Below are 13,362 nucleotides of genomic sequence, written 5' to 3' on the forward strand. Positions count from 1 at the left end.
AACACCATTTGCAAATTGTAACATCCCTATACTCAGATATAGTCTTTTAATTGTATTAACTTTTTTAATTATACCCATATTTGTACCTTCAACTAATTGTTTTTGTAACTGTATTAACTTTTTACTTTTTTTTTTTTTTAGCTCTAACCATTACTTAATTTTAGTTACTGCTCATACTTTTTCATTTTCTCAGTTTATTCTCTTCCATTCTGTAATAGTTCTATTGCAAATATTAGTCTCTCCTATAGTTCATTAATCACCCATCTCTTCGGTTTAAATTGTTCATAACAAAAATCACTATCAGTATCATTTTTGCAAATTTCAATCTAATTGTAGCTTCCTACGAGAATCACTACCAGTAAATTTCAATTTAATTCTAGCTTCCTATGATAATCTATTAATTATTAAGCTTACTTCTCTCTGCTGGCAGCATCAGCCTCTTAAATCACTCCCCTTTCCCTTATTTCCACCCTAAGCTGTTTCAAATATGCTAATTACATTTCTCCTCTTACGACATAGGATACACAGTGACACACAGCCGTCACTATTTTGGTCATATTCTCCTTGCACCGAATACCACTAATCCATTTTCTATACTCCCGCAACCTCAGGAAATCTCTTGCAGTCGCCTTTCTTTCGGTACTCGCAGAGTCACAAACAGGGCGCGCAAAATCTCGGACACCCTTGTGTTATGTCACTTGGCGGAAGGACCGGCCAGTCCCCCTCGCGGCAGGTAGTGCCTAACAAAGGGACAAACCAGTCTGCCACCCTACTCCAGGCTGCTCAGCGGAACGCGTCAGAGCTTTTAGCAGCTCACTGCAACATCCAGGCTTTACCTGCACATTACGAAGAACTTAGCCTCCTCTTCAACCAACTAAACTACCATGTAATCCTCTTATCCGAAACGTGGTTAAAACCACACATATCCTCTGCATCTATTCATCTCCCAGGGTACATATTTCTTAGGGCAGACAGATCAAAAAAGCGAGGCGGCGGGGTCGGCGCGTATATACGAACAGATCTCATAACGAAAGTCTTATGTATGTCAAATCCTGCTGAAGAAAAAGAGGCTGAATTCATGTTCATTGAAATAAATATACAAAGTCAGAAATTCTTGACTAGTGTCGTGTACAAGCTGCCAAAAATAAGCTCAATGAGTTCCTTCCAGTCGGAATTACATTCACTTCAGTGTCAATACGAACATGTCATTGTAATGGGTGACTTGAACATAGACCTGCTAAGAGACACTCCCTCCGCAATAAACCTAAGAAGACTGTTTAGTTGCAATAGCATGAACATTCTTCCATTACAACCTACACACCATACGGCGCACACCCATGCTCTTATACATGTAATCGCAATGAAACAGACTGACAAAGTAAGAGATGTTGGTCAAACATTGGCCCCTGGCATCTCAGCACATGATGTAATATTCCTGGCGTACTCTGTGCAGCCCCCAAGGATCAAATCGTGTTACATAACTTGTAGGAACATGAAACGTATTGACCTTGACACTCTAACAGCCGATTGCTCAGAAATCTCATGGCATCAAATAATCAGAGAACCTACAATCGACGGCAAAATTAATGAACTTGGTGATAAACTCACTGCCCTCTACGACAAACATGCACCTGTGCGCACAATCCGTGTAAGCAAATCTCCTGCTCCATGGCTGACAGCTGAATTACGTCAAATGATGACTAATAGGGATGCTGCCCACAGGCGTTTTTTCAAGGCAGATCTGAAACCCGAGCGTTTCGAAGAATATAGAAAGCTACACAACAGAGTGAAACAATGCATTCGCAATGCTAAAATCAGGCATGCTCGCTCCCTTGTATGCAGCGATCTGACACCCACGACTCTATGGAAGAATCTCCATAGCTTGGGGGTCGGAAAGGCAAAATCGGAAACTACTTTTCATGTGTCAGCTAACGAATTAAATGAATTCTTCTCTGCACCCACAAGAATCCCCAAACAGGATAACTAACAACGATACCTTCCATCTAAAACATGTAACAACAAATACGGCAAGAAAAGCAATAATGAAAATCTCTTCTGATGCAATAGGCAACGACAGTATCGGTATAACCATGATTAAGAATGTTGCCGATATCTTAGTACCTGTCTTAACTGACATATTTAATTTCTCCCTCGTGAACGGAATGTACCCCACTGCATGGAAAAGAAGCATAATTCGACCCATCCCTAAGATCGAAAACCCGCAACTGCCTAGTGATTACCGACCAATTAGCATACTGCCTGCTGTTTCCAAAGCACTTGAATATACTGTTCATGACCAAATCACTGAACACTTGCATGAATTCAGTCTATATGACAAATTTCAATCCGGTTTCCGTAAACATCACAGCACAAACACTGCTCTAATTAAAGTAACTGATGACCTGAAATATGCCATCGACAATCGAAAGGCAACAATATGGACGCTGCTGGACTTCAGCAAAGCTTTTGACACTGTTAACTTTGGCATATTGCTCAGAAAAATGCAACAGCTTAATTTCTCTGATCGTGCAATGAGATGGTTTGAAAGCTACTTAAAAGACAGACAGCAATGTGTTGTCTGCGTAAATGAAAAATCTTCCTGGAAACAGGATTCCTTGGGAGTGCCACAAGGATCAGGCTTAGGACCACTTTTGTTTTCTTTACATGTCAATGATATTTCGTCGGTTCTGTCCTGTAAATATCATTTCTATGCCGACGACCTCCAGCTCTACCTAAGCGTCAGACCTGAAGATGTAAACACTGCAATCGCTCAGATGAATGATGATCTGTCTTCAGTAGTGACATGGGCGAAAAACCTGGGGCTTAAACTAAATGCAAAAAAGACGCAAGTAATCTTAATAGCCCATCAGAAATTAATAAGTTCAGATTTCCGCGAACGGCTACCTCCTATTCTGCTCGACGGTACTCCAATACCATATCAGAAAACAGTTAAGAACTAGGGTGTAACTTTGGATGAGCATCTCAACTGGGCGGAGAATACAGTCGCAGTGTGCCGAAAGACGTCTGCTTGTCGCTATGCTCTCAAAAAGTTTCGGAACATATTTCCACAGGGCTTGAAATGCCAGCTCGTGCAAGTACTCGTTCTACCGAACGTCCACTATTGTCACGTGATTCAACAAGGCATGAATAGTGAAAATAAAAGATGGCTAGAACTAACCATGAATGCCTGTGTGCATTACACCTGCAACATTCGCCGATATGATCATGTTAGTGCTTCATACTCCGAGCTAGGGTGGCTGTGGCCGGACAAATTGCGTGACTACCACACTCTATGTCTACTTCACCGACTCCTCGTCGCGCAAGCACCCCAGTACCTTGCTTCAGAGATTAAAAACCTGTCATGCCATCATAATCGAAACACGAGGTCGCTCTTATTTGGTATCCTAACTGTGCCCACTCAAAAAACAAAAACTTTTGCAAACTCCTTCTCAGCTGCCGCTGTCTGCCTCCAGAACAAACTGCCCCTTACCTTTCGCAAAATTCAATCTCCTGCTGCTTTTAAGAAGAAGTTGAAGCATTTCCTACTATCATCCTCATAACGTTCTGCACAAAATTAATGTACAAGGCCAATCCTCTCATCTGTCAAATAGCAAAGCTAGTGTCTCCTATCTTGCTCCTGAGATGCCTTCCTCTTCATCTATCTCTATTAGCCACGCAATCTTCTTTTCCTTTATATTTCCTTAATTATGTTTCATCATGTCTCTCTTTCTTCTCCACCCTTCACCATGAGTCTCCCTCATACTCCCTGCTGCTAGCACTCCTATCTAAAATCTCTCTCTTCAATAATGTCTAATTATAACAGTACTTATGATCTAGAATATAAACTCTGTATGTATGTATTTTTCCAGGTGTACCTTTCTAATTGTTTATTTCACTTTTTGTACTAGATGTAGTTTAACATGCCTACTAAAAAATGTGAATGTAAAATAAGTAGAATGCCTGGTTACATGTAAGAGAGGGCCTGATGGCCCTAATCTTGCCAGGTTAAATAAATCAATAAATAAAATAAAATAAAAAATAAAATATACTCAAAATTAATGTAAAATGTCCAGTGCTTGATTTAAAATTCCCGCCAGTCTTAAAAATGGCCTTACATTTGATGCTACAGGAAACCTCACTCTAGCTAGCGACATCGAATTCAACTGGTACCAGCAGCACAGCAATGCGACGGACCTGAGTTGTAGGGATTGACATGCTTGCTAATACTGTCTCCCTCCCAACCTGCCATCACAAATACAGAACCCTGTCTAGCCGACAATGCGTCCTTGCAGTCTACAGTGACAGTGAACCTGCATTGAAAGTGATTTGTGTTATCAATAACAGTTCAACATTTTTGTCAGTAGCTATTTTTGTAATGGAAAAGAAGATATCGATATGATGTGGCCTGTTTGAAACTAATGAAAAAATGCAATACACTGTTAACTTTAAAGTTTTTGTATGTATCTCCTTGTGACTGGTTATCTGGGGGACAACGGCCGTTCACTATTGTAAGAAAATTAAACACCTACTGCCATGCTTATAATGTCATTTATTGTACAGCTACCAGTTTCAGTGCACTGTGCATTGAAACGCCAAAACTGGTAAACGTACAATAAATGGCATCATAATAACAGCTGAAGGTGTTTAATTTTCTTACAACAGTTGTTCTTTCATGTTGTTCTGATGGTACTAAACTTAATCCAATGATTATTTTCAAGCGCAAAACAGTGCCGAAACCTTTTGAAATAACACCAAGTGTTGTTGTTCACGTACATGACATGGGTTGGATGGACAAGAGTGGTATTAAATTATAGAGTAACAGAGTATGGGAGAGAAGGAAAGGTGTTTTATTGAAGAATAATTCTCTTATTGTGCTAGATCAGTTTAACAGTCATTTGAAAAAATCTGTGAAAGTGCAATTGAGACAGGGAAATACAGAGCTCGCTGTTATCTCAGGAGGAATTACTTCACAACTGCAACCTCTTGATGTCTCAATAAATAAACCACTTAAAGTTTATATGAGAGAGGAAAGGAACAAATGGATGAGGGACGAAACTCAATATCAAGGGAGCTTTAAAATGACCTACAGTCAAACAATTTTTTTTTTTTGGTGTTACCAGAGGTCTGGCGCATTTCGGTCATTGACTTATGTAAGAAAATGAAACACTTACAGCCGTCTACAGTGTTAATAGTTGCTAGTTGGTGAGATAACATCACAGTTACAGGTAGTCAGCATAAACCAGTTATGTTGGCCACTGATGCATCGTGTATACGGATGGTTTTAACCCCTTTAACATCAGCCTGGAGCACCAAAATTGGTAGCCATTCTATAAATATCATAAGGATGGCTTCAGGTGTTTCATTTTCTTACATAAAATCAAGCAAGTGTGTCAATGAATAAAACGGTCATGGTCTAGAGTGAGAGAAGCCATTATAATTAAATCTTTCAAGAAGTGTGGCATAAATAATGCTCTCAGTGGCAGTGAAGACCATTTATATGTGAAGAGGACAACAATGAAGAGGAGGAAGAAGAAGAAAGTTCAGATGATAATCTTTAGGGATATTACAGGTCAGTTTGGTTTTATCAATTAAGAATTTTTTTGTATGGCTTTGCAATCTACTAATAAAGATGGTAAAAATGTTATTTTTTTTTTTTAAATGTTGGTTAAAAAATAAGATGTGTCTTATAGAATACTTCTTGACCAGACTTTGTCTAACATTAATGTAAGTCAATAACATGAGCTATGAGTTTTTGCTTTATTTTTGCTTGCAGACACCTCACACTAACAAACAACAAAGTGTTTACCTTTTTATACTACTTCAAAAACTTTAACTCAGCTGCAGACTCAAATATACCAATACAATTCACAAATAAAACAACAACTTTAACTTATTCACAAATAGCAGAGGAGAAAACCAATGTCTGGTGTAATTTAGAAGAACTTTGAGAAATTTATGCAGATACAATTATGCAAGAATTTTAAGTCAGCTTATCTTGACTGCTACCTCAGAGCCTGATGACACTTCTGCCAAAGGAAGTAACAGTAAAATTACTCTTTGTGTTCATAACACCCAATAAAAAAGTTACAACTGCAACATATGTTTTTACACAGAGGCTACAGTTCATAATACTGCATTATTAAACAGGACATGAATAATGTGATATTTTTTCTCCTTTAACATGTCATCCTAAAATATACACAAAATCTGCCAGTCTTGGCTCTTCACATAATTCCGAACATGCTTGAGATGCTAATCATACACTGTTTTCATTATGTTACCTCAAAAGAATTCATAGACGTGGAAAAAATCTATATGCCTTGCGTATGAGGCAACAAATCCCAAGAATAGCCAAATAAACAATTTCAAGATATTACAGTAAATATCAGTTGTTGCAGGTTTTCAGAGTGAGAGAAGGAAGAGATGAAGGTGTCTCCACGAGTGGCATATTGACAATAGTTAACGAGTAACTTTGAATAAAGACCTAACATCACTGGCCAAGAGGAGGGATCAGCCTTGTTGTGAAATCTTGCACAACAGCAGCTACAGGTGACACTGTGCCTTTCCCAGATTAAGCTATTTGGGTAAGTCCTAGCAACGTGGAAGCTCTCTCTCTCAACTTATATCATTATGATCACATTTTACACATGACTGCTGTGCAATGCTCAAGATACAAGTCATGTGAGAAGTCTGTATATAATAGGATATGGGTAGTCTATTGTCTAAATTGTTAAAATATTGGTTTTCATACCCAAAGCCAACCAACACTGTGCAGTGAAACTGGTCACCATCCGGGCAGATCAAGAGGCAATCATGCATGTGTCTATGGTCTTAGTTCTCACAGCATTCATAATATCTGAAGAAAACCATTAAAAAAATTTCACATAAAGAAAAAGTATTCTGTAGTATATGCAATACATCACTATCACTGGGTATGTTTCCAGATAAGTTGAAATATGCTATAGCACAGGCACAGACATTAGTCGTGTGTGTGGGTTGCATTTGTATGAATGTGTGTATGTATGTTGTCTAATACAGAAGAAGATCTTTTGGTTGAAAGCTCACTTGTTATCAGCCTTTTTTGTTGTGCCTATTTGTGGCTCAACGTCTCTGCTATATAGTGAGAAGCAATGTATGATTTTCATAATATTAACATCCCTTTACAAGAAGTTCACAATTGCCAATGTTCCCGGAAGTAGTGATTGTAGTCTCACATCACACACACCAGCGACAAATTTAGTTATTTTACTCATTTATTTGATGACTGCATTTCCAAGACAGTTAAACAAAAAGGAATTGGTACATTGGTAATACAATTAGAGAACAAAAGAAAATAAATTTGCTTGGAAAGGGAGGAGCTACTTTTCAGCACCAATCTATTGCAGCCAAACAGACTGACACGCCATTTGAATGTCATTTTCCATAGAAAGTTCCACTTGCTGCAAAGAAAATCAAATCAATTAACTATTGTTACATTTGTTCAGACAGGAAAGAAAAAGAGAGGTAAGGGCTTCACGAAGGAGAGTAGGTAGTGGTGCACAAACTGCAACATTGGCCTGTGTGCCCTACAGTGCTTCTATAATTGCTACACCAAAAGAACTTTTACTTGAACCACAGAAAAATATCATCACTTTCAGGTCCCTCGTTTTAAACATTCACTTACTGCTTTTTGTGAGTGCAAACAAAACAATAATTGTACCACTGAAGAGTAAGAGTGCACAGAATATTTTTCCTCTGCAAATATCAGTTGTCCATTTTTGTGTTTATCATGTAACCAACTTGAGTTGTATATATTACAAGCATATCATATTCCTGTAATGCACTCACATTTCCCTGTAACTGGAATAAGAACAACACCCGTCTCATATTATGTATCTTGCAATTCCAGTTGAAAGCAACCCAGAATTTTGTCAGATCACAGCCAATTATCAAGTGTGATGAGGGAAGTCTTCAAATTGTTAAATCTAACAATGGAAAATCCAAGATAGAATAATGATAGTATTGTGAAAAGGGTAGATTGTTACTCACCATGTAGCGGAGATGCTGAGCTGCAGATAGGCACAACAAAAAGACTACTAAACATACAAGCTTTCGGCCAGAAGGCCTTCTAATGAGAAAGACAAAACACACACACACACACACACACACACACACACACACACACACACACATTCATGCAAATGCAGCTCACATACACAAAACCACTGCCTTTGTCTACAGAGACCAATCTGCAAGCAACTGCGCATGATAGCAGTCTCGCCTCAGCAACTGGAGACAGTGGTCATGTGTGAGGGAGTTACGTTTGCATCAATGTGTGCGTGCGTGTTGTCTATTTCTGAAGAAGGCTTTCTGGCAGCTTACATGTTTAGTAGTCTTTTCGTTGTGTCTATCTGCAATTCAACATCTCTGTTACATGGTGAGTAGCAATCTTTCCTTTTCGTAATATCGTAATTGTTGAACCCAGCGAGATCAGAAGCAGTGTAAGTATCAATACTTCACTCTTAAGTGCCATGCCACCTGCCAAACCACACTAGCCATTGTTTCCAATTATCAAAAAGTCAACCACTATCTGGCCAACACCAGCACACTGAAAACAGTGCTGTCATTGCTGTTATTGTTGCTCAGTGTTTTGCTGTCTGCCATCTACTGTTATCACTCACCTATGTTTTGTTAAAGTGCAGACTTTTCTGTTGGACAGCATTTTGCATTGTATTCCACTTGCTATTGATGGCCTGGACAGTTCTCTACTGTTTTCGCAATAGGGCAAGTGTAACCTAGTATAAAGGTTTTAGATGTAGTCTTGTACTGTGTACATGTTCAGTTAATAATGAATCAATATAGCGAACAGAAATAGAAGCAGAAGAGCAACATATTTCCACCCTGATGGGATACCAAAGACTAACCTGTAACAAATGTTACCTACTCTGTATTGCCCAGAGTTAAAGCAAAAACAAAACCACCTGAAATGAAGCTTAAAAAATGTCACCTGTTGATCCTGTCAATGTTTCCTGAATGTGGAAAGGAGGGGAGGGGGAGGTGTGTGTGTGTGGGGGGGGGGGGGGGGGGGGGTGAGTATAGGAAAATTGGTCCATACATAACCTTACACCGCTCATATTAGAGTACCTACTGGGCAATGACACTTCTTCAATTTGCAATACGACAGTCATCAAGTTCAGCTCATTGACAACAAATTACCTCTACTGAAAGTATTTGTCCCGAAATGCCAATAAGATAACAGGTTTTCATTCTTCGAACTCTGCCACAAACAATTACTACTTTAAGGTTAAAACAATGATTTTATTCAAAAACAAAATAAACATACTGAAATATTTGTTGGCTTGTTATTCAGATTAAATCTTCCCAACAAAGAGAATAAAATCTTTTGCATAATGTGCAATACATTTACGCCCCCTATATCTGAAAATCTATGAAAAGTGACAAGTGATTCTGAAGGTGAAAGAACCAAGGAGATAGGTATAATGCAGTTTGTGCAAATGATCCAAACTTTACTCAACATAAGAGATTTCGGCACGCAAAGATATTAAAAAATTTTGTACGTAAGATACAAACTGTCTTCAAAATTTAATGGGAATTTTTAATTTTCTGAAAGAATTTTATTTGTTCATCTATATCAATGTAATTCCCTTCAAAACAGTCCCCATTTAGTGTTATTCACTTATGCCAGCACACTTGCCTCTCCCTGAAACACTTCTGGAACTCAGTCCTTGTAATAACTTTTGGCTCTCTCAGCGATGCATTTTTCATCTTGTCTATCCTTGTAAAATGATAATCCTTTGAGGTTCTTTTTTATTTTTGGGAAGAGAAAATGTCACATTGGGCCATGTTTGGTGAATATGGAGGCTGGGACATCATTACAGTATTGTTTTGGGCCATTCATGAATATGTAACAAAATGTGTGTGTGTGTGTGCAAATACCATGAATTGTTTTGCTGCAAACCCAGGTGTTTGTTTTTGTATTGCTTCATAAACAGCATTGAATTTGTGAGTACTACTTCTTACTGATCATTCAGTCTTGTACTAAGAACTCACTGTGCACTATGCCATTAAAACTGGAGAACACATTCAGCACAATCTTCACATTTGACTGCACTTATTAAGCTTTTTCAGTCTTAATGATTCAGAATGCTTCTACTGATGTGACTGAGCCTTAGTTTTGATGCACCTGTAAACCCATCTTTCATTACATGGTATGATACATTTCAGTAGTGCTGCACAGCTGCTGACTTCAATTAGCAACTCCTGAGCAACATGAACCTGTTGCTGTTTTTGTACAAAATTCGAAAATTTTGAAATAAATTTTTCTCTCACACATTTCATACCCAAAACACCTGAAAAAAGTTCGTTCTATGAACCAACTGATAAGCCAACTTCTCCGATTGTTATTCAGCTATCATTCATAATTATTTCTTTCATTTTTTTCGACAATTTCATTCACTGGTGATGTAACGGGTCAACTGGGATGTTTTTCTTTTTGAACTCTTACATGGCCTTCTTCAAAATGCTTAAACCACTGGTAAACCCTGGTTTTACTTATAATAGTTTCACTAACATTCATAAAACTTTGCAGCATTCTATTCCTTTCCTGTAGCAAAATTTAATACAAAGTTGTGATCCATTTTTATAAAAAATAAATAAATACTTATACTAACAACAAAGGATACCTTTTTAACAGCTGACAACAGACTAAGTATCTGATATAGCTATCAACAAAACAATCTCACAAATTGGACAGATACAACAAGCAAAATTACAAAATTCCTGTTACTTTTGAACACACTTTGTATACCTGGATAGCAGATTATAGAGTTGGGTTACCTGTTCTTCCAATACGATGTGTGTGAGTATCAATGTCACGAGCAACATCATAATTAACAACAGTCCGTATGTGCGGAATGTCCAAACCACGAGCTGGAAAAACGAGTAACATAGTTAACCAAGTAACACAGTTAACAACAGAAAACCAACATAATTTTAACAATTAGCAAGAAGTAAAAAGTATCTAAACAATGAGTGCTCACTTTTTATTGTGCTTTCCAATGTGGTGACGGAATCCGACACAATTGGTTTCTTTAGACAATACCTCATTGTGTGAAGGAATTCCAGAAAATTAATTCATACGAGCTATAACATAAAGTAATACTACTTAACACATGCGGCAAAATTACTCCATAGAACAACAAGATTCGTAACTTCATGGCAGATTAAATCTGTGTGCTGGACTGAGACAAGGCAAGGCAAGTACTCTACGGACTGAGTTACCCAAGCACGAGTCACAACCCATCCTCACAGCTTTACTTCCACCGGTAAGTCACCTGCTACCTTCCAAATTTCACAGAGGTCCTCCTGCAAATCTTACAAGATTAGCACATCTAAAAGAAAGGATACTGCAGAGACATGGCTTAGCCATAACCTGGGGGATGTTTCCACAATGCAATTTTCATTCTGCAGCAGAGTGCGTGAGGAGTGCTAGTCTTGCAAGTTTCGCAGAAGAGCTTCTGTGAAGTTTGGAAGGTAGGAGATGAAGTACTGGTGGAAGTAAAGCTGTGAGGATGGGTCGTGCTCATGCATGGATAGCTCAGTTGGTATTGCACTTGCCTGCTAAAGGCAAAGGTCCCAAGTGTGAGTCTCATTACAGCACACAGTTTTAATCTGCCTGGAAATTTTGTATCAGTGTACACTCCAATGCCGAGGAAAATTTAATTCTGGAAACATTACCTAGACTGTGGCTAAGCCATGTCTCCGCACTCTTCCAGGAGTACTAGTCTTGCTAGGTTCGCAAGAAAATTTCTATGAAGTCTGGAAGGTAGGAGATGAGGTACTGGTGGAAGTAAAGCTGTGAGAGCAGGTCGGTAGAGCACTTACTCGCGAAAGGCAAAGGTCCCGAGTTCAAGTATCAGCCTGGTACAGTTTTAATCTACCAAGAAGTTTCATATCCGTGTACACTCTGCTGCAGAGTGAAAATTTCTTTCTGGAAACATGATTCATTGTTATCTTTATGCTTTCAGTTTAAGCAGGAGATCCCGGGTTTGAGTCCCGGTTGGGCACACATTTTTGACTGTCCCCGTTGACGTATATCAACGCCTGTATGCAACTAAGCATAGTGATTTCACTGTAATTTCATTCTTTCAGTTTAGATGATGATGGTATAGACAAAATGAAGATAAAATTAGAAAGGTGTTAAGAAGTTTCACATAAAAAGTTTTTGGCTGATAGTAATACAATAACAAATTATGATAAATTTTTAAAGACATGAAAAATGTTATGCATTACTTTTAGATATTTACAATACTCTGATGCTGTTTTTCTGTTTCCTGATCACCCTTATTTTACTCTGTATGAGCTATAGTGTCCTTTTCTGAACTTCAGCAAGTCTCTGAATTCCGTCAATATCTTCTGCTTGGTTCACTTGACATATACCCCACACACTAGAACAGTATTCTAGAATAGGTCACACTAAACTCCTGTACAAGATTCCTTTCCCAGAATCCTCCCAACCAATTTGAGTCTTGGATTTGTCCTCCCAATTCTTTATTTCACAAGCCCATTTTATTTTATATCACTTTGTAGAGTTAACCCTAGGTACTTAAATGGTATGACAGGTTCTAGTTTGCACCTAATACTTTAATACAACACTACTGATTTCTTTCTCTTGTTTGTGTTCTCTATGTTGTAATTATCCAGAAAAAGCTGAGAAAAGCTGCCATTCAGAGAACTATGCACTACTGATGCTATCTGAAAATTGGTTATATATATTGGGAATGTCATTTGTTCCATTATACTTTCCCAGGCCACATCCAATGTTAGTATTCCTCAAGAATTTCCCATCCAAAATAACATACTGAGCACTATTAGCAAAAAATTCCTCATGTGAATCAAATCTTTAAGATGATACTCAAAGAAGATTGAATCTATCAGTTTAATTCAGTCCACCATTTTTAGGATACTGCACACGCAAGTGGGGTTGCCTGAACTTGTGCCAATTCTTTGGGAAATGTCCCCACTCCACTTGAAAACTAATGTTGTGTTCAAGCTCAGAACACCGGTCTAGGAATCTGCAAAGAAATGCATTTTAAGGACAATGACCGTAATTCTCATTTTTTACTCTTCTTATAAAAGACAATGACCTGCACTTTACTGCAGCTGGATGATACTGTTCACCACAAGAGATGATGCCAGTGAGAGCTAGAAAGGGGTATAATTCTGTCATATCCAACATAAAAGTATAACAGACATTCTGTTGAATTATGCCTCTGTGGTGGTTCTGAGTAATTTCAAAGCCAAGGGCCCTTATTTAAGTATCACATGTGTTCCGGTGTGAAGTCAAGCACTGGCACACCGGTC

General features: G+C 38.3%; 1 protein-coding gene across 2 annotated transcripts in view; it reads right to left on the reverse strand.

Annotated features, from left to right (window-relative positions):
• LOC124789596 (ATP-dependent RNA helicase DDX42) overlaps positions 1 to 13,362 on the reverse strand; it is a 78,842-nt gene that overhangs the window by 10,562 nt on the left and 54,918 nt on the right. For both annotated transcript variants that reach the window (XM_047257005.1, XM_047257006.1), the window contains exon 8: positions 10,837 to 10,929. In XM_047257005.1, coding sequence (XP_047112961.1) covers positions 10,837 to 10,929 — 93 coding nt within the window. The remainder of the gene's footprint in view (positions 1 to 10,836; positions 10,930 to 13,362) is intronic.

Source organism: Schistocerca piceifrons, chromosome 3 (genome assembly GCF_021461385.2).
Source record: "Schistocerca piceifrons isolate TAMUIC-IGC-003096 chromosome 3, iqSchPice1.1, whole genome shotgun sequence".
NCBI lineage: Eukaryota > Metazoa > Arthropoda > Insecta > Orthoptera > Acrididae > Schistocerca > Schistocerca piceifrons.